General features: G+C 35.9%; 1 protein-coding gene across 2 annotated transcripts; it reads left to right on the top strand.

Moving 5' to 3' along the window:
- Window positions 1–1,085: 1,085 nt before the first annotated feature.
- Window positions 1,086–23,365, top strand: e(y)3 (PHD finger protein enhancer of yellow 3). Of its 2 annotated transcripts, XM_089734687.1 has the most exons (15): window positions 1,086–1,416; window positions 1,568–6,916; window positions 6,987–7,395; window positions 7,470–7,573; window positions 7,664–7,765; window positions 8,052–8,121; window positions 8,440–8,590; window positions 9,033–9,262; window positions 10,078–10,304; window positions 12,256–12,391; window positions 13,449–13,632; window positions 14,449–14,637; window positions 15,078–15,255; window positions 19,572–19,681; window positions 20,970–23,365. In XM_089734687.1, exons 2-15 carry the CDS (start codon window positions 1,596–1,598, stop codon window positions 21,203–21,205), a joined length of 7,647 nt encoding a protein of 2,548 aa, XP_089590813.1. In that variant the 5' UTR covers window positions 1,086–1,416; window positions 1,568–1,595; the 3' UTR covers window positions 21,206–23,365. The 2 variants fall into 2 exon arrangements, with proteins under 2 accessions (XP_089590813.1, XP_089590814.1); XM_089734688.1 differs by lacking the exon at window positions 19,572–19,681 and having other exon boundaries at window positions 1,089–6,916; window positions 20,970–21,112.
- The last annotated feature ends 67 nt before the right edge of the window (window positions 23,366–23,432 follow it).

The raw sequence follows: 23,432 nt of genomic DNA, 5'->3' as shown, positions 1-23,432 counted from the left end.
TGTAATTATTATGGCACCCTTCAAACCATTTTAAGTCGTTGTGGCCTAAAGGATAAGAGGTCTGGTACATTCGAACCTAGCGATGCAACGGTGTTCAAATCCCGCAATCAAGTACCATGTTTTCTAATGATATACGTACTTATCGAATGTTCACTATTAGCCTTCCACGGTGCAGGAATAACATCGTGTAATAAAAATCTAATCCGCAAAATTATAATTTGCTTATTTACTGGAGGTAGATAGTCTGGTGATTCCACAAACGTAGGTAACACCACCCTGCCTATTTCTGCCATGAAGAAGTAAAGTGTTTCGATCTATAGGGCAAGGTAGCCGTTGTACTGTAAAAACTGATACCTTAGAACTCATATCTCAAGGTTGTGATCTACAGATAACTCGATGATTATAAATCTTACCAGGTACAGATTATTTTTTCCTACTCTTTGTACCTTTGTAGGCAAATGAGTATAGATCTACCTGACGGTAAGCGCTCACCTTCGTTCCTACGCTGCAGTAATGTCAGGGCACAGCTGAGCCGCTGCCCATTCTTACCAAGCACTTGCTTTAACATAGGCGTCAAAGAGAGAGCAGCGCGAGAAAAATAGATTGTTAAGTCATGCAACTGATCGTCAAAACTAACCGCAGCTATTCTTTTAAGAAAGTGTACCTCAAAGTGGTTACTAAATTGTTTAAGTTTTTACTCTGACTAGACAAGGAGAGAGTAGAAAGAGTAGTGTATCTTGAGTTGGATCTCAAGTTGGTAATACGACATGTGATTAGGTAGTTTGAAAGGAAAGTAAAGTACAAAAATTGAAACACTAATTTTGAAATTGAAAATAATACTGTTATATTAAATTAAACAGCAAATACTAAATATATCTTTAATTATGAGAAACTTGGAAAATACAAATCTAATTTTGCAAAATTTGTTACAGTAGTCTTTTGATTTCACACGTTGAATTACTAATACCACCACAGACTACAAAGAGATGCCTACGCTTTTTCCATTCTATCCTACACAGGTAGGTACCTAAAAGTCAGGATCTTTCAAGAATTTTTTATATTATTGCCACTGTTAATAATTATGGACACTGAAGTTTGCAAAGTGATTACCCTACTCGCTCTAACTTAGGTCAAAATATATATTCAATACTCTTTTATTCTCTCTTACAAGTTAAAAGCTCAAGTGGAACGATCTATGGCTATGGGCTTCTTGCAGTTTACCAACACGACAATGGCCGAATTGTCTGTATAGATATTTTTTATTGGCCCATACATCTCGACCTGCCATGTCTTTGGTTTTAAAAATGGCGTATACAAGCTTTTTGTTTGCCGGTTTATGCGAATGAATTATTTCCAAGACGTCTCGAGTTGTCTAACGAGACAGAAACGTCGTGAATATGAAATTAAAGTACATGTGTAGGTATATTATTAACGCCGTGGACCCCGTGAACGAATTTTCATAGCGTTATGGTGAATTAGAATGGTGTCTGTGGCTTGTCAATCTCGCACGTCGTCAGGTTACCAATTCGTAACGTAAATATCATCAAGCGAGCGTTTTATATTTCAGATATGACAGTGTCGCATAACAGTAGATAATGGAGAGCTCGGAAGATGATGCGGGCCCCGCGACAATCGCTTCCCGCCGTGCATCGGCGCGGGAAAGGGACGTCGGCCAGGCCGAGGACCTCGATGCACCCACTGGCATCTACCAACAAGATCGAACAGAGAGTAGGACGTCGTGCCAAACCCCCGCGATGTCGGAGGATAATTTCGACGGTGACAGCGTACCATCGCCGTCGGTGCAAGACGTCAACACAAGTACCGAAGCGATACTTGACATGATAGATGAAATCGTGGATGGACCAGGCGCACCAAAGCGAATACCTATCGCAAGCGATACTCTTCTGGTCGCTCATGAAATTGCTTCAGAGGATGATTCTGGACTCAGTCAAGAGCTATTGAATACAAACAGTACTGAGTCTTTAACACCAATTCCAGATGTTTCGCCCGCGCTAGACGTCAATGCCGACGATACAGTTGTAAATAGCTCTGCTACTGAACAACAAATTAGTGCGGAATTAAATATTGCAAGTGTAAATAGTGTAAATATGTGTCAAGAAAGGCTACTCATACCAACAGAAGAGTGTACAACAACTGAAAAAGAGTGTATAGTGTCACAAGTAGAACTTGAGCCTTCAAGCTCACAAACATTGTCAAATATTCCTTCCAGCAGTGCATTTCATGTGCAAAGTGTTTCTGAAACTGTTAGTGAAAGTGAAAAAACAGATAGAACAGTTAAATGTGTCACATCTAGTGAGATTCAGAACAGAATAAGAATAGAATCCGCTGAGTCAACTTCAAGTGATTGTAGTGTTAGTGAGGACAAGATTGCAGAGCCTACAACAAAGGTACCTTTGAGACGAAGGCTTGTGAGGCCAGCCCGTTGTGATCGGCGTTCTGATTGCACAGTATCTTCCAGTGTGGACTTGAAATCTGTTAATATTAATACTATTGTAAGTGTAAGTGAAAATGTACCCAAGGATGTAACTAGTTCTTCAGATTCCAATCAGTCTGTTCATGAAGTTCTGAGACCTGAGGTTAGTGTTTTAAATGAGATTAGTATCAGCAAAATTGAAATTCCGGCAGGTTCTCCTAAAAAAATTAAACTCATTAGGCAAAAACCTGTTTTAAAAGACAAAGAAAGTATTGTTGAGAACCTGCAACAATTTAAAGTGGAGAAGGAGCAATGTCAACCTACATCTTCTGGAACAGTGTTAATAAGTGAAATTACTAAAGGTATACCATGTAATTTAGAAACTTCGCAGCCACTAAAATCTACAGATTCATTGAATGTAAACAAATCAGAAGATTGTCCTTCACAAACTAATGATGTTAATGATGTTTCATTAGATTCTTGTGAAGCCCAAAAAATACAAAAATCTGAAATAGCAGTGAATATGTTTATAGAAGCAAATTTGAATGCTGAACCAAAATATGGATCTGCTCCAGATTTTTTATCCTTCAATGTAAATGATGTGAGAGAAAATGAAAATGACAAAAATGAGAGTGTATCTCTTAATGCAGTGTCTGAGGTACTAACTGGTCTAAGTGAAACCTCATCTAATAAACACAATCAGCTAATTGTGGATGTGGCTTCAACTTCTAACAAAGAAACTTTAAATGCTAAAGTCATACCAAAAGAAAACAGCAGTCTCACACAAGAAGAAAAAAAAATAATACCACCTATTAAATTAAATGTATGTTTGCCGGATACAGAGATTGCGAATTTAAATGATCAGAACCAGGCAAAAGTTCAAATGGAACACATAGCTGAATTGGAACCATGTAAACAGGTTCCTAAATTAACAATTAAATTAGGAATCAAGCCACCTGAAGAAGTAAAGTCACCAATTCCTAAAGTTACAATAAAATCAATTAGAACAGACGAGCAGTCTTTCTTGAAAGCTGAAGATGAACAAGAAAAACCAACTGTGACAAAATTTAATATCAAACCAATACTTAAACCACAGAGTGAAATTCATGAAACTTCCTCAAACTATGTTAAAGATGAAGAAAATGATCAACAGATTCTATCTGTAACAAGGCTAAATATTAAGCCAATCCCCAAACCACAGAGTGACCAGAAAAAAACTCATTCTGCTGTTAAAGGTGATCACAAAACAGAAAGTTTACAAATCCCTTCCATAACCAAATTAAACATCAAACCTATCCTCAAACCACCAGAAAAGATTAATGATTCTCACAGACAATCAAGTAGCAGTGAGATATCAGAATCAGAATACTCTGAAAATGATGATACAACCAGTACTTCAGATCATGCATCAGCGTCTGATCATGGTTCAGAAGATGTTCCAAAAGTAACTATAAGATTGGGAAAAGTTGGTACTGAAAGTGAAGGGAAATTTTATACTGATCAAAACGTACCCAAATTTACAATAAAAAGTTTACAGAACACTGATACTGAAATTCAGGAAACCAACTTAAAATTACTTATAACCAGTCAATCAGATGAAAAGAGACTAGAAAAAATACCTAAGCTAACAATAAAAACAGTTACAAAAACTGATAGTCAACCTTTGAGTCCAAAATTGACAATCAAACCATTAAAATCTCCTGATGGTGCAATAAAAGAAAGTGAAATTCCCAAATTAAAAATTACATCTGAAAGTTATTGTGGGAGTCCTGACTATAAAGACAGTTCACATGTGCCTAAAATTACCATTAAACCCATCACAAAAATGGATGTTGACAGTTCATCTAAAACATTTAAAAAATCTTTTACTAGTGATGTCGCAGAACAAATTCCCATAATAACAAAGTTAAATATTAAACCAGTGTTAAAACTTGATTGTGGAGAAACCTCTAATATTGTAGAAGAAAAAGTTCCTGTTATTTCAAAATTAAATATAAAACCTGTGTTAAAACCTAAAGATAATGATAATATAGATTCTAATGTTGAAAATGTACCTAAAATAACTAAACTAAATATTAAACCAATAAAAAACCCCGAAGAAAATTCTTCAGATGAAAAAGACTGTGATGGATTGAATGCTGATACAAATAAAGATAGTGTACCTGTTGTTACTAAAATTAATATTAAGCCTATAGTTAAACCATTGGAAGAAGATATCTCAAAAGATTCAGAGAACCAATCCTCCGAGACTGGGAACTCAAGTGATGATAATGCAGATCATATACCTGTTGTTACGAAGTTAAACATAAAACCTATTATAAAACCAGCTGACTTTGATGAGAACTCCAGATTGCACAAAACTAATGAACAAAGCATTCCAACTGTAACAAGGCTAAACATAAAACCATTGGTAAAACCAGAAGAAATAAATGCATCTAAGAAAGAGAGCTTGAAAAGTTCTGATTCAAAAGTTTCTAGTGTACCTGTAGTTACTAAGTTAAATATTAAACCTGTAACCAAGTCTGATGTCAATGAAATAGGTCATGATGAAAATAAAGAAGAGGTTTGTAGTAAAAACCCTCCAATAGTTATGAAAATTAACATGAAAGCCGTTGCTGAAACAGCATCTAAAGAAAATGTTAAAGGGGAACACAGCCTTTGCAATAATGTTAATACTCATTTTTCACTTTCTAAACATAGTACAGAGATGTCAGAGAGTAGATCTGAAGGGGACTTTTCAGAAAACCTACTCACCTGTAGTCAAGAGCCATATTCATCTGATAATTCAAAGACTGATCTTGTTCAAAAAGGAAAAATTGAAGAACACAGGGATCTTGGATTGCACAATTGTGTAACAATAAATGTTGACGATGGTCTTTCAAATATCCCTAATATACATTCAAAGAATGAAAATTTATTATTAGACTTGTCAACCCATGATAGCATTGTGAACTATGTTCCCGTAACATCATCAATTACAACTCAAAGTATCACAAAAGAAAATCACCCAGAACCTAAACAGCAATTCTTGTTCACTGAGAAGCAAGTTTCTCAAAAATTTAATGTCATTTCAACATATGGTGAGCCACCTGTAGGTACCAGTGGTACTTTTAAACAAAAATCAATAGCCTCATCTTTACAAAATTGTACATTATTAAAAAAATTGCTAGAAAATACAAAAGAACCAATTGAAAATATAGAATTATCACACAGAAGTACTGTGAATTGTCTTAGTGCAGATCCACAAGAATCCCAATTAACATTTAGAAAAGATTTCAGTAATTGTAATATTCCCCAAGCTACAACAAAAGGTAATGACAGTGACAGTATTAATTATAATGATAAAAAGAAAATTATTTCAACTCATAGCATCAATATTAATGAAAACAGAAAATTAACTGAAGAAAACATATTTGTGAATCAAGGGATCTGTGAAAAATCTAATGAAAATTTAACTAAGCCATTAGAAATAAGTATATCAGAAAAAGTAGTGACACAAAGCTCTGGACAAGATTCACCGAGAATAATTTTGAAGATAAACAAGACTGATCATGGTCCTTCAGCAAAAATAATTACTGAAGAGACAAAAAGACCTGACTCTCCACATAAAAGCTACATAGAAAATATACAAGAAAAAAGTAGTGAAAAAGAAAGCTCAAAAAGATATACTACAAATAGCAAACGTAGACAAAATACTCCAGATTCACCTACTGTGGCTGTAGGTAAAAGATTACGAAGCTCTAGGATTGTAGAAAGTGTTGAAAAGTCACCAATTATTAAAAGAAATACAGGAAAAAGATCTACATCAGAATCAAGCCCTCCACAAATGAAAGATACTGAAATTTCTATACTAGACAATAAGCGTCTTAAACTAGAGCAGCTCCTGACAAGTAACAAATCTTTAACAATAACACCTGTTGCATCCAAAATATCACCAACGTCTCCTACAAAAAGCATAGAAATCAAACAGTCACCAAGATCTGTTAATCATTCAATACTCAACAATGAAAATTGTGCAAAAAATGGAAATTCTAAATTACACAATATTCTCTCAAATTTACAGGCAAAGCAAATGCAGTCAATTTCATTAATTGATAGTAATAATTCAATAAAATCTGTGATGACTAATCCAGAAGTTATTTCTGATCCGCCAGTAAGTGGTATGGCGGATGTAACCGAATCTGTGAGTGAAAATTGTCATCCCAAAGTTCAGGAGATGTTAATTAATGAGAATTCGGATTTTCGAGATAACAGCATTCCTACCGACGAAGCATCACAGGATCCTCTCGAAGTCGACACTTCTAAGATTTCAGAACACGTCGCAAACGAGAGCAGCATTGCCATCAGGCCTGAAGAATTCACGCCCCAACCGAAGAAACGAGGTCGACCCCGTAAATTGCCTACCTCGGAAGGAGCCAAACCGGTTACACTCCCAGTGACGGCGTTAGAAGAACGACCGCAACGTTCACTTCGGTTGACGAGGTGAGATTTTTTTTAACAAGATTGTTAACGAAATTTTTCAGTTATTTTCAAAGTTAATGTCACCGTACAGGGAGCGTCCTTCAATAGTGACGAAACCGCGAGGAGGGCGAGGACGCGGACGAGGTGGAAGGCGCGCCGAGGCCGAGCCATCGCTAGCTGCCAACCCAACTCATCCTACCGACAACCCTACCGAAGAGATCGATCCCACCAGCTCACGAGTGAAGCTCCCGCGTCTTACTGAGGCACTTGATCGTATGCCAGGAGGATGTGTTACGCCATTGTCGAGTCGCCGACGTGGTTCGGTGGAGCCCGAACCTAAGGTGGTACTCGAAGCGGTGACACTAGATGAGATGACTGTACGGCCAGAGAGCACGCCGGGCCGAGGCCGGGGCTCTCGAGGGGGCCGCACACCGCGCGGTCGCACGCCACGTTCCAGGGCGCGGGGGAGAGGAGGAGGCCGCGGCGCCGTCTATATGAAGGTATGACCAGCTTCCTGTTATTCCATCTTACATTATTTCAAATTTTCAACGAGAAAGTTAATTGTGTTCCAAAGGAAACCCTGGGCATTTACGGTCGTGTTTGCGGCCCCGCGACGACCACCGTGCAACTCTTTGAAGAAGAAACATGCATGATGGACGACAACGCAACGCCTGCCAAGTGAGCAAAAATTTATAGATTTCACAAAGAAAAAATAATTCGATTTTAGTTTATACAGGTCTAAACTCATTGATTTAATTAAATTTTCAGACCTTCACATCTTCTGGATGAGGATTCACAAAGCTCAATCAAAAGCTTAACAAATGAGAGTAGCAAATTAAAGAAGTCAAAATTTGCAGACTTGTTTGACAGGTAATTGAGAGAAAAATATTTTAAATGTGTTTCAATTTTAATTTCAACTATTCATTCAATTTCAACTATTCATATTATATTTTATTAATACATGTATAAATTAAATTAAGTAAGGTAAAAGCATAGGGATAGCCTTGGGGGAAGCCTATCTATATCCAGTAGTGGACGTTTTTGGGCTTATAGACAGATAGATTTTGAATTTATAAATTATTCACAGTTTATGAAAAAGATAAAATAAAGAATAATAATTTTATTCAGCAGAAAATAAATTATGAATTCATTTCAGTAATAAGCAATGGACAGCAGCAGATGTGAAGGAATACATTTGGCCACATCCTGGAAATAGTGAACCTCAGGTAATCAAATAAAACTGTCTGGGCCTTAAAAAATATATCTTAAGATTGTCTTTCTCATGCCCAAATCAAAACTGGTTTTAAATATAATAAATAAAGAAACAACCCTTTTTTTAAACTAAAACTATCACTTAATGACCTAAACTGTCACTTAATGACTGAAGTAAATGACTGTTTTACTAATGAAATATGCCCAGATCAGTTTTACGTATCTGGATTAAAAGAGGGTGTATTTTACACCAGTATATTCATTATGTGAAAAATTCTAGATTCTAGACCACTTCGTAAAATATCATCCTACGTTTATAATTTGTCTACCAGGTCATGATGATACAAGAGCAGGTGGCGATGTTCCTTGGCGTGAAGAGCTTCAAAAGAAGATATCCTGAACTAAAACGGAGATCCATCATTGGTGACGAAAAGGATTATGTTTTAGCCAAAAGATTGGCTACAGAAGCTCTATGCGACTTAGGTAATGTTTACTATCAGTAAACAGTAAACATGGAACAAATACTGAAATCCTGATAAAATATATTATCCTGATAATTTGTCTCTCCACTACTTGCTACAATAAATTGTTCAACCATGATACTAAAACTTCAGAGCAAAATCAACTTTTTTTTTAAAATAAACTTTTGGTGTATAAGTGACTTCTTCCAATTACGTATCGTTGTTTATTTGAATTCTAAGTGTGTGGTTGTACCAACAGAATATAACTAAAATTGTTTCTGTCACTTCAGGGAACATTCGAGTATTTTTTTTGTTCGTTGTTTAGATTGGTGTATTAGCTTATGAACCATCTAGTGTTAAGTGTGATTGCTGTAATCCGTTCCAATAAAGTGCGACAAGGACTTAAATTTAATAAAACTTAAAAATATCAATTTTCATTAGAAAAATAAAATAAATATCCACAGGTATAACAGCAGTGGATGCGAGCGAAGTCTTGGATATCATGCTATCAGATTATCCACATAAGTATGAGGAATATCGTGCATACCAGCGGGAAAGACAACTCACTGAACCAGAAGAGATAGTAACTGAAGTGAAGATGGAAGATAAACTGACAAAAAGTGATGTAAAATCAGAAAAATCTTCTGATCACAAACCGGAAGGACCTAAAATCGACCCCGAGAAGTTGAGACAGGTATTATAAACTTAATCATAATGGTTAATCCAATCATCCAAGAACAGTAATAAAACAAAACATCCCAGTGTTAAAGTGTGACCTGACTTCAAAACTTTCGAATCCGAAAGACTATATCATCGATTTTAGTGAAAGTTTTGAGATTGCAAGCTTATCAAAAGCCAGTATAACGGGTATGTGGGAATACGATAAGAGGGCTTAACTGCCAAAGAGAACAGTTATTTATTTTATATATCACATTCACAAGTATCTTTAAAATTAGTTAAGTAGTTCCTCTCACCTCAGAAGAACAAAAAATACAGATAAAAGTATAAAAAATGTCCGATTTAGTGTCAGTGCTAGTGAAATATATAATTAATTTACCTCGCTTTCGATTATTACGATTACGAGAGTTTGATTAAAATTATTAACTTTTCATAAATAAAAAAACAATTTCAATTAAGGTCTCTATTATATTTGAGCGTATGATAACATGGGCACCAGTATGTCAAAAGCGGAAGGTATTTTAATGTACTCCCCTGATATTATTTTAAGTAAAAGTTAACTTAAACACAAAAGAGTAATAGTTCGTACGTTCACTGGTGGTAGGACCTCTTGTGAGTCCGCACGGGTAGATACCACCACACTGCCTATTTCTGCCGTGAAGCAGTAATGCGTTTCGGTTTGAACTTAGAACTGATCTCAAGTTGGATGGCGCTTTTACGTTGTAGATGTCTATGGGCTCCAGTAACCACTTAACACCAGGTGGTCTGTGAGCTCGTCCACCCATCTAAGCAACAACAAAAAAACGTCATATTCGGCATCGATGTGTACAGGATATGGCGGCTGCAGCGATAGCGTCGGCCAGCGAGTGGAACGCGCGCATGAACGCCAGCCGCAGCGTGGCGTGCGTCGACCTGCAGAGCATGACGGTGCACCGGCGCCGCCCCCCCGCCCCGCGACCCGCGCACCACGTGCGACCCCCCGCCGGCTTCTACCCGCACGCGCTGCTGCCTGGACAGTACCAACACGCCTACAGAATCTATACGCCTGAACAGCTTAGGTAACTGATTCTTGCTCGTCCCATCATGGTAACTGTTTCATATCAAATGCCAATTGTAGGTCTACCTAGGCCAACTGTTTAAAAAAATACAACATAAGATCAGCATACTGAATATTAAAATAAATTAACGGGATATTAATTTTAAAAGATTTATAATTAATCTTCGATCAACAATTGTAACTAGATAAAGGGACCCGTACAAAATCGAAGCAAAAACTGTCCGCGTGAATATACACATACATAGCTACGTTGGTTTACAACAAACGGAGAAAAAAGTTTTGAAACAGTTTTAAGTTCAAACTAATTACAACTATGCCACCTAGTAATAAAGTTCCAAATCTCCAAAACATTATCTAATACTTACGATCATTCGTCACAAAGCAATAAATTACTCCTGTCACTTACAAATGAAAAGGCATATGTAAAACAATCTTTAATGTTAAATGAACCATATGCGCCAACAAATAAAGTAATTTTTCCCGTTATAGCTTTGAGAACTAACATCGTTTTGTTTTATTTATTTTTGCTTCTTGAAATTTCAATTTCTATTTACTATAGGAGGTAACGGAGTCGCGTTGAACACTAAAATAATTTATTATATGAATAAAAGTAAAAGTTTAGTTGTTTACTTTTTATGTTTTGAGGATTTATGTTTGTTGGTATCTATACATTACTTATTATTTTATTAGCGTTACGTTTTGTGTAATAGATATTTTTATAGTATATTTTTATGTTTTCGCGACTAGTACATATAATAAAACAACGTTTAAACTATTTTAAGCGCGATATTTTTATTACAATGCTTCGGCCACGTTTCACTACCCGTGAACACGGAAGGCAAAGATGTCCAGTGTCAATGAGTGCTGTTCTTAGCTGGCTTATAAAAGTAATCTCTTCTTTCTCTGGCGACAATCAAGATCCATTCTGCACACGTGATTGCTAGGAAAGCTAAAATAAAAAAGGAAAGCTAAGTATCCAATGAGAATCCAACAAACAGACACAAAAGCAGAATTAACCAATTTTAACTAACCAATTTTGAAGTACTGCTAACAAATTTTTAAAAATTATTACAACACAAATCTACTCCATGCATTTACTTTTCTGTTAAACAAAAATTTTGTCAAGTGTTGGCGAGCCTTGGCCAACATTTGTAGCGGTGTTTAAAAATCGGTAATTTTGTTTAAAATTTAATATTATTTATTAGTTTAAAGCTTAAAATATAACATATACTTCATGTACTTACCGAAAGTAAGATACTCCGGCCGTTAAATTGCTTTTTCGGGCATTTTTTGCAACTTTTGAATACACACTGCAGCATTGTGAGACGGGCTGACATTGGCTATGACTGAAGTGAACTAAACAAAATAAGAGCTCACATTTCAAGTGCGCTGTTATTTAACGAGACGGATTTTTGCGCCGACCCGAAATCTAGTTACTATTGTTGATCGAAGTAATTAATGTATCATTAACAGTTGAATTTTTAACAAATGATTAAGTAGTAAGAGGTTATTATTGAATTGTATCATACACCTGATTTGATGTTTTGAACCTTTATCACAAAACTATACCTTGATATCTAATACCCCATAATACTATTAAGTTGTTTTTGAACACAACGTCTTGTATCCCAGCAATTTTGGATTGTTTATTTATTTTTTACTGGTGGTAGGATCTCTTGTGAGTCCGCACGGGTAGGTACCACCACCACCCTGCCTATTTCTGCCGTGAAGCAGTAATGCGTTTCGGTTTGAAGGGTAGGGCAGCCGTTCCAACTATACTAGAGACCTTAGACTTATATTTCAAGGTGGGTGGCGCATTTACGTTGTAGATGTTTATAGGCTCCAGTAACCGCTTAACATTAGGTGGGCTGTGAGCTCGTCCACCCATCTAAGCAATTCAGATACCATGTAAGTGAGTAAATTTTTAAATGTATTTGAACATTTTCCCAAAGGTACTTCCCACTGAACACAGTACTGGCGGCACCGCCGGCGAGCGTGTCCCCGGAGTGCAGCTCGGAGTCCGAACCGGAGTCGGGCTCGGCCTCTGACTCCAGTGTGCACTCTGACTCACACACGCAACAAGCTAAGGTGATTTTAAGTCGTTTATTTTGCTTGTTTCTCAAAAATTAATTCCCATAATTTTTACGGTAGGCAGCAGCTTGGCTTGTCCTTGGCATTCCTAAAGCCCATGGGCGACAGTAACCACTCACCATCAGGTGGGCTGTATGCTCGTCTGCCTACAAGGATAATAAAAGAAAAAGTTTTTAGTTTAATTATTAGAAAAAGCATCCTAAACAAAGATCTACACTATTTACAGAACCAAATATAATTGGAAAATTCGTTTGTATGTATACACGACTTTGTGCTTGTAATGTATATGAAATATCTGTAATTATTATACCTATAAAGTATAAAACAAAACAATATCTCATTCAACATAAGTTTTGAAACTGACCTGCAATGTTCTAAGTCAGGACACTCAACACACACACACACACGCACTTCTGTAAAAAAAAATTTTTTTTAGTTGTCCAATCTTACACACCAAAATATATAATGGCCCATGTTGGCATCCATAAAATGTAATTTTATTTATCTATTGAACATTCGTACCTGACAACGAAATTAGGATGGTTCATTCATTAATATTTTGTGATCATTGAAACGTCTAAAATGTCTGTTATAGTTTCAGTAAAGAGTAAATGTCTAGGTAAATTAAAAAAAAAGCTATTTCAGTGACAAAGCCTTACTTTCCTGATAAATATTTCATTCTAAGAACTTATTATAGACTGAAATAAATAAATATCAATTAAAATATAAGTAGTATGTACTATTTAAAAGATTTAAATTTTTATGCATGAAATCTAATTATATGTGATAAAAATTACCCTATATTATTGCATATAAGACATTTTAAATAAAATCCCGTCAATTTAGCCGTTTTGGAGAGTGGCCCAGACAAATGTGTACGATATTTGAGTTAGAAGATTTATACTCAACGCAATATGTATGTATGTATTTTATCTAAGTGTACTATATCTTAGTTTTCCAAACGTAAAGAAATGAAATACATAAACAGACAGACTATAAAAAAAGTAAAGCGTTTTAATCGAATTCATAATTAACCCATTTCTGTATACTACAGCGCAAAAGAGTGAGTAAAGTGAAACGCAGCAGTCAAGCGGAGAAGGAAAAAGAAAAAGAGAAGGAGAAAGAATTAGAACCCGCGGAGGTGGAGGACACGTGCCGCGCGTGCAAGCTGCGCCTCGAGGGGAACAGGAAGCACACGCACGAGCGGTTCCTCGTCTGCGCTACTTGCAACGCGAAACGTGAGCACGCCTTTATTAACTACAGTTCTTACACTCGACCCGGTGCGAAACTATATTTGAATATGGAATTTCGAAAAGGGCACATGTCGCATATTTTGTCAAATACGTTTTTTCATATACATACATGTAGTTTTGAGGCTTACCTACACCCATTTTATAATAATCCCAGTAATTTTCAATTGCTAATTAACACTAAAAAATATCTCAAAATTTAATATTTTAAATTTTACACTGCTTTAGAAAATAATCAGTTTTTTTTCATTTCCTGAACATTTTACATTTTTAGAGATGTGCCCTTTTCGAAATGGCATATTCATTTATATCCTTGGTTTATAAATTGAAAAAGGAACGATTTATGAAATTACCACAGCTCTTCGTGTCTAGAGTGATATTCTTGAATGTCCTATATGCTTTTTCATTGGATTGGGCTGCGAGCCGAGCTGAGTCTATAGTTTTCGTACAAGCTGTCACCCCCCTCTTTTTCATTTGATCTTATTTGATCTTAAGTAATCTAACCAAGTTGTACCTAAGTAAGCATCGCGCGTCAGGATATTGTACAATAACACATGATATAATAAAATAAAATCTAACATTTTACACTCTTAAATTGGTATTCTAAGGTGACATCCTAAATTACGATCCGCAGTCACATGGACTCATGGATGACTCCAAGGACTTAATCCATGTTATTTATAACATCAGCAATATTGTGGAAGACATTGAGTTTTCAAAGTTTTACATACATATTAAGTGTTACAAGTGCGAGTACAGCGGAGGGAGACAGTAATGCGATACGTTTTGCGCGTTCGTCCGCAGTGCACCCCGGGTGCGTGGAGCTGGGCCCGGACACGATCCGCAAGTGCCGCGAGTACCCGTGGCAGTGCGCCGAGTGCAAGACGTGCGGCCAGTGCAGCCGCCCCGCCGACGACGACAAGATGCTCTTCTGCGACCTCTGCGACCGCGGCTTCCACTCCTACTGTGTCGGCCTACCGGAAGTGCCCACCGGTAACCGCAAGCAAACCTTTATTCATTAACACGTCAATGTGGCTTTAAGCTACGGTCATTTTCAAAACGCTCCTTAGTATGGCTGTCTTCTCTAACCTGCGCATACATTTTTATAGTATTTATCTTGTCATCGGTAATCTTAAGAATTTTATTTTTTCTTGCACTGATTACATGCGTCTATAGGGTGATTGATGAGTTACATGGCTATAATCATTATAAAATTATGTATAAATAAATGTTGTACTCTTTTGCAACCCTATAGAGGAAACTAAAATTAAAGATTTCGAAGCGCATATAAAACAAATAATTAACATACTACATATATATTACACAGTCCATCGCTTTCAAATAACTAGTCCCATTAGAGTTTAATTAGTCTTAAGTAACAATACTGACTGGTTTTCATTGAACGTGTTCATATATAAACTGATACGTTTCAGGTCGGTGGCACTGCGTGGAGTGCGCCATCTGCAAGTCGTGCGGCGCGCGGTCCCCGGCGGGCGCGGCTGCGGCGGGGGGCGCGGCGGGGGACGCGGCCCCCGAGTGGCACCACCAGACCAAGCGCGGCCCCGGCGGACACAAGGTGTACTCGCACTCGCTGTGCACGCCCTGCGCCAGGTCCGTACTCCCTCCCCCACGCCGGCACGCGGCTCCCCCCCCTCGGCCGTCGATCTGATTTCACCTTTAAATCGTCGTTCCAAATTTAAAATCTATATGGCATTTTGAGCCAATATTATGTTTTCATATATTATGAAAGTTTTAAACTCCTATGTGCATATCGAAATATTTCACTTTAGTACGCGTCAATCTTAAAAAATCCTAAGTGTCGGTTTACATTTTACTGTAGATCAAAGTATCCTATGTGCTAAAAAAATATTTGAATATTTTTTTTCAGGAGGTAGTTTTATTAGATTTTCTCGAACAGTACATTTATACACATAGGAAATTAAAATTTTGCAACGACAAAATACTAGCCAATTAAATCAACGCTAGAATCTCAATTACGGATTTATAATGAGAGCCAATTGCCTAAGGTACATAAACGATGATTTACTACGCGACGGATGATTATTCGAATTAATCAATTGTAATATTCGATATTCAATTCGCGACTCATTTTATCGTCTCCCATAAATAATTGACTTACTAAGATTTCGGTGTAAAATATCATAGATAACGCAATGACAACACATAGACAGGTTTGCTCGAGTTGGACAATTCAACAAACAACATTGTTAGATTTTTGTTAGATTTTTGATGTCCAATTACCATAGAGACCATCAGTATATCAGTGAACTTATAGTACGGTTCCCGATCACACTTGTTAGATTCGAGATTTTTTTCTATTTTGCTCACCGACAAAACCTTGAAGAACAATGCCCCAGGCTCGGCTTGGTACCGTCGACTGTACGCTATTATTCTTAATATATAGATTTACGCAATTGCATAGTAATATTGTGGATGGTCAGAGCAAAATTATAGTTTTTTGACAAAAAAAAAAATACAAACTCCCACAATATGTGACTAGAAATCAGATCGATGCCTGAGCGATATTTTAATATGTTGTTGATTGTTGATTGTTATCACCACAATTATGTTGCTTCAATAAAATGTAACGATTGCACTAGAGAATCAGAAATGATTCATCTCACACTAAATTCACAGTTAATAATTTCATAATATTAAATTCAAAATAATAATATCTATTATGATGTTAATGAGTTGTTACAAAAAAAAATACATTTGAATTTAAAAAAAAAACAATATTTTCATCTATATTGTTCATTTAGATTTAACTTAGAAATTGAAATTGTTGTGGTCGCTGTAAATCGAATAATGACTTAAATTAGCTAGCTAGAGTTAAATGGTCACATGTTCAAATAGATTAATGGCCATAGACAAAAATTCGACACGAGATTTCTGGTTTCGATTGTAGCGACAGAAAGCGGGATTATAGTAATTATTAGTGCGGCTTTATAAAACGCCTCGTCACAATTGTATATTCATAGATACTTGAAATAAATTTAATTTTAATTCGCCATGTTATTCCTACATTTCGGATGTTGTTCGTGAACGCGTTTCAGGTTAATATTTTTCTAGAAAGAATCATCTGCCTTAGGATTCGAATCCTAGTGTAAACTTAACACTAAATAATAATTGGTTATTTCTTTAATTATCGATTATCAGTCTTATTTATGATGCGATAAAAACCCATTTTGTTATTCTTCTTTTGATAGTGAAATAAATTAATTTCGCTGTAATATTTTTCTTCAACCACTGCTATTTATATATCTTTATAAAATAACAATTGGATAACAATCTTCAATCAACGTTCTTCGGCACTCGATAACTGATGTTGAATTTTTTTATCAAAAATTTATGGAAAGGATGACCAAAATTGTACTAAGAAACGAGATTCCCAGACATCGAGTGGCGAATTGTAATTCTAATTGTGCAATATGAAAAATCTTAAGCCGAACCAAACAGTTTAATTTAAAAAACTGAAACTCTACTAAAATAATTTATTTTTATTAATACAATCTCAAACGACTTAGGTTACGTAAAACAATAAAAAAATAATAAAAAAAACTTTTTATGATACAGGAATTGTTAAAGACAATAACATTAACGCTACAAGTGTTATAATAATGACGTATTATTTTTCAAGTAGAACCCTGAGATGCGCCAAAAAAATGTGAACCAAATATCGTTGAAAGTGCGAGACGACTTTATAAGAGGGACGCGCTGACAAATAAAATAAAAAGTACACAGTTTTATACAGAACCGTTAAATGATTTATGTGTAATTAATGTTTGCGTAACAAAACTAGCTGGTGATCCATGTGCTCGAGTCATCTCGTGTGCGTGTTTTGATGTGAACTAACACGATTCCATTTTATATGTCACGTCCGAACGCAATTCGCTCTGTCGACATCCGCTTTGTCTATGGTATCGATCATCTCGTAGCGATGTTTGTGAAAGTAATGCGTAAATTGTGTATAACTGTTTTTGTTATTGTGATAGTGTTCGAAATGGACACGTGATCGAATCGATTTAATCGAGTCTAAAATCGATTATCTGAATATTTGAATTTTAATCGATTCGTTTAAACGCTCACTGTTTAAGAACGATTTAACAAAAGCACCAGTCATTACTACTTGCATGTTGATGTCAATTTTTTAATGTATCTACAAATAAGTAGCCTGACAGATTAAATTATGAATATAAATAAAAATCTATCGGATCGATCCATCTGTATTGCAATAACGATTTTAGTTTTCGTGAATACCAATTTTAGCATTACGTTCGTAAGTTTCTGTCCCCCCGCAGAATGACTCCTCATGCTACACAGCACAAATTTTGGTATCATTTCCATATAAGTAGCATGCCACAATATATTTCTCTTCAAAGATTGTTAACGCACTTCAATAGCGATGATGATGACTCTAGAAAAAGCGCGCGTATACACTTAATTATAAATTTAAATTATTTTTTTCAATTATCACTATATCTGATAATAGGAAATTGTTAATCTTAAATATTTTAAATAATACAAAATATTACAATACGTGCGCAAATAATCTTCTTCAATTTACTGGCAAAGTTTGATTTTCAGAAAGCAGTTATCGCGAAAGATTGTTTTAATGTGGTTTACAAAAAAATGTATATGTAAAATTTAACTTTGCTTTGTTTCTATATAATTTTCATTGTTATTAATATACATTTTGTATCGAAGTTTTTTTTAATTAGTTTTGGTACTCGAACAACAGAGATGTGTACAATGTATCTACTGCATCTCTTAGTTTTCATCATTGACAATGGGTGTCGACGCATCATCCCACTGCTCTTAATCCGACTAACTCACCGACTCACTTAACTAACAATGGGCGTAGAAATCCATTTCATTTTCACAGGCATTCTATTTACTAACACCGAATTCGTTACTTTTCTTCGATTGATCTACAGTATGATAACAATGTATCTATTTAATGATATCGAATACTACAAACAACACAAGCACTATTATTTCCTGTATTTATTTATCTATGTGTTTATAAAGTATTTTATGTGTACTATGTATATATGAGGCCTATAAAATCAAAGGCAGCTCAATCCAAGTCTGTCAAATATTCAGGTAAACTACAAAAATCGGCCCTAAACACGTCATTACGGATCCTCCCGATCCATCGAAGTACTGGTCTTGCTAGGGCCAGTGTTAGCAACACTCCCGGTTTGAAAAGCTGAAATAACTTTGTTCGGATAGCTACGATATTCTTTAGTTTAAAGCAGATTTATAAACAACTAGCGACCCGCCCTCGCTTCGCTTCGGAAACATTAAAACACACATTAAAACCAAAAAAAAAAATTAAAAAAAAGTAGCCTATGTTCATCAGGGACAATGTCGGCTTCTAACGGAAAAATAATTTTTCAAATCGGTCCAGTAGTTTCGGAGCCTATTCGAAACAGACAAACAAACAAATCTTTCCTCTTTATAATATTAGTATAGATGAGAATATTACTAATAATCAAAATTTTAATTCGTAAAACTTCGTTTATTAGTACTTAGTAGAGTAAAAATAAAAAAAATCAACTGAATTTGTTAGAGATTTAGCTGCATTTGTTATAACATAAAAACACTAAAGCGTGTCCAACTAACTAAACAAGATAGCGCCATTGTTAATCCATTTTACGACATTAAGGCGTTTAGCTGCCTTTGATTTTATAGGTCTCATATGTGACACACGCGCACACACTTAAAATATATGATACTATAACAATAATCAAATAACATTGCAATAGTTGAGAGCGTATCGAAGAGAAGTAATGAAGGCATCGTTAAGCCGAAGCGTGTGTCGTTATGCCGGCCGGTGTTGTTAACTAATGGCGTGTTTCTGTGTTCCGGTGGTTGCGCGTACGGTCCGTATGTGTGTGTAGGGCGTATCGCATCGGTCGCTACTGCCCTCTGTGCGATCGCTCGTTCGTCGGGCCCAAGGGGACTATGCAGCTCGTCATATGTAAGCTCTGCGATAGGCAACTGCATCAAGGTACGTCACACAACAAACAAACAAACAAACCAACAACCAGTAGAAACGCACTGCGCCTGCCCCCGCAACCCAAACGCCCACACGACGACACGTAAAACAATAACTATTGCAACTTATGCAACCTATATATCTCATCTAGTATCATTCGAATATAACGTTCGATAAAATTCAAATTTAAAATTATTTAAAAATTAATTGTTTTATTTATTGTTTTATGTGCAGTGTACAGCTTGTTTGTTCTGCTTGTCATTGCATTTTCTTGTTCGTGCGGAAGAATTTTGTGTTCACATTTTAATTATTGTTTTTACGATTTTCTAATACATGCTTAAAGTGTGAACGTAATTTCTTCCTTTCTCATGCTTGGTTCGTTTCCATAAATGCTCATTTAACTAAATCTTTTATCATGTCATCTTCCAGATTAGAAAAAAATGTGCTTGCGTTTTTATTTATTTATTTATATAATATGCATTCGTTTATTTCCTATTATTGTGGCCATTTGTAAAATACTTCAAAAACAAATACGCTACGAATATGCATTAAGACTGTTATAAAGGAGCTTTCTTCTAGAAAGGTTTTACTAGAATTTGTAGGCGAGCATGACGTCACAACGCAGCGTTTATAGCCTAGACTTTAGCTGGTAGAGAAATTGTTAAGCCGCGTTATATGAAAAGAATGCACCGATCATCGCTGAGTGCGAGTGTGTGCAGCGCGGTTTAGGTGTAGGTGTGAACGATATGAATACGGCCCGTGTGCTGGGCTCGTCCGATGAAACTTTACATTCGTAACGATTTTTTGGGTCAACCTCAATTAATAATCAGCATTGTGTATTTTTAAAGGAATAAAATAATAGTTTAAAAAAACTAAAAAAATACGTTTTTATAGAAAATCCAACTAAAAAATAGAAAAGAAATTTTAATAAATTTGAATTAAAAATAATGTAAGAAAAAATGATTTTATTGTAAAAAAAAGCGTAGGGTGCTTTTCAGAATATTATCAAAATAACCCTTCTACTCATATCGGGTCATAAAATATTTATAACTACTGATACCATGTACCTCACGCTTTTTTTTTTACAATAAATTCATTTTTTCTTACACTATATTTAATTCAAATTTATTTTCAATTTTTTAGTTGGATTTTCTATAAATGCGTATTTTTTTTAGTTTTTTTAAACTATTATTTATTTAAATGACAAAATCGCGATGAATGCAAAGCTTTTATGAAGTCGCTGTGAGTACGCGCTTCGTCTGCGGATGTGTAACGTTGGGGGGTGTGTGTGTGTCGACAGAGTGCGTTAGGACGACGGTGTCGGTGCTGAAGGTGTTGGACTACACGTGCGGCGAGTGCCGGCGCGGCGGGATAACGTCGCGCGCGGCCGCCGTCCGCCTGGCGCCGCGCACTATCGCGACGCTGTTCATGGCCAAGCGACGGTTCAACAAGTACGCGCACCGCCAGTACATGCTCTCGCGCACAGAGCCCGAGCCGGAACCGGACCCGCTCGACGTGGCAGCGCCCTCCGACTAGCCGCCAAGCGAACGCCGGTCTACTAATAATGGTCAACCAGGGTAATTGTGAACAGTATGCTTGGTGCGAGTTTTTTAACGTTCTCGATAGCGTAAAAGTTGCTCAAATTTGTATGGGATCGTTTCCGTACGTTTGCCGCTAGGGGCGCTGTTCCAACTGTAAATTTGAATCATGAAATGTGTGAAATGACATTTTTAAGCGTCGTTTCATCGAACTGTAAGTTTTTTGAACTGAACGAAACAATTCATTTAACGATATGAATGATTAAAAATAAACTTTAATTTTTCGACTGTTGAGTTATTTAGCTCAAATTTGAATGGGATCGTTTGCGTACGTTTGCCGCTAGGGGCGCTGTTCGAAGTGCATACAAAATTGGGTTAACTTTTACGCTATCGAGTACGTTACGAAACTCGCAGTAAGCACACAGAAACTCTCTTACGATTTTTAAGTTAACGCAATCCCTGTTCGATTATCGCCAAAATGAGAGCACGACGGTAGGGGTTTGCAATCAATTAAGTCTGTTTAGAATTGCGTTGGTTGATCTTATGTTAGTGTTGGTGTGAACGTTATGTGAGATAAACGATGTTATAGTGTGCTCGTCCAGGATATAGGTTTTACGTTGGGGCGTGGAGTGCGAGAGCTCGCCGAGTCGCGGCCGGACTGTGGACATTTGTAAATGTAGACGCGTAAATGTGTTTCGTTCTTAAAAAACGACTATGATATAAGTTTCATCTCAAAAAAATAAATATATATATATCTATAAAAAATAAAAGCATATTACGAAAAAAACATCTGCCTTTTAATGCATTTTATGTTTGTTTCACAAATTATTTGGGCACTGTTTTATTTTTTTGTCGTCCGGTTGCCGGGATGCCCGCTGATCGTTAGGTACTACGGTGCGCATTTGATTTTCTTTCATAACCGACTAATTTAAGGATATCGTTAATTTCGCTGTAAGGTATTTATTTTAGTTGTACTTTGAGACGGATACAACTGTATACAATCTGATATCAAGTAGATTGTAGATTGTGGACGATTGTTACGAAACTATAGTTTGCGGAGGCAGAGATAGACTTCAGGTTCATAAAAAAACGAAAAGGCGCCGAACCGCATCTCTGGTCACCGGAGAGGAAATCACTTATGAGTGTGAAAACAAAATTGATTTACGAATTACCTTCAAAAATACACTTTAAAAGTTGTTAATTAATAAATAACATTATTAATGATAGTTTACGTTAAGGTGATTATTAGCTTGTTTAGTTTTATGAATTAAATTCAGCAGCTCTTCTCTTATTGACTTTTTCATTTTCTTTACTTAATTTTCAAAGTACAAACTTATGTCTCTTATCATCATTATTAAAATTAACTTAATTCACTTTTCTACGTTCTGGAAAACGTACTTGCCCGATTTCGATAATAATAGTTTTTAATTATACTATAGAAAAATAAAAATCGATCGAATAAATTATTTAACTCTTGAGTATCGTTAATACTTTATTAGTTTTCATTATGAGAAATTCTTTTATTTATTATACACGTTTACGTTTTAAAAAAAAAAAGGATAGTATTAAAGTATATAGGTTTTGGTGTGGGTTTTGGACGTTTCCAGGGCTTCGTTGAGTATCAAATCGACTGGCAGTAGTCGCGTCCTGTATTCAGTAGAGCTATACTCGTACTTATGGATAATCACTGCGCGCGCTATCGTCTTTAAACCGCTGTGTGCAATTAATTATCCCCCTAATGTTGTGTAATGTACATTGTATTAGTATATATTTGTAAGTGAAGAAGACGTCGCAGTAACTTCATCGAATACTGACATGTAATGTATCATGATTTAGTTTTATAATTATTATTATTATGCTTCGGTTAATTATTATTATTAATCATAATTTACGTAGTGACAATTTATAAGATAAAATAAATTAATGTCAAAACAAATTTGTTTCGTCAGATCATGGTAATTTAACTTTTATACGATATGAGCCGGTCAGGGTGTCGTCCGCACCGTAATTTGCATTGCTTTATCGACACAGGTGAATGTAAGACTTATCTGTAAGAGAATTATTGTAACTTTATGTCTACTTAATGCAAGTGTAAACGTTCTAGAAATCTCGCACTGTTCGGTCAATTTTGTAAAAAAATAAAATAAATTTTATTTGATTTTTGTTTTCATTATTCATTGTCATCGTGCATCATCACCATCACGCATCGGTATGGATTTGAGTTT

The sequence above is a fragment of the Bombyx mandarina genome, chromosome 18 (assembly GCF_030267445.1).
Source record: "Bombyx mandarina strain Sakado chromosome 18, ASM3026744v2".
NCBI lineage: Eukaryota > Metazoa > Arthropoda > Insecta > Lepidoptera > Bombycidae > Bombyx > Bombyx mandarina.
Note: the sequence above shows the minus strand (reverse complement) of the source record. Positions and strands in the feature narration are given on the sequence as shown.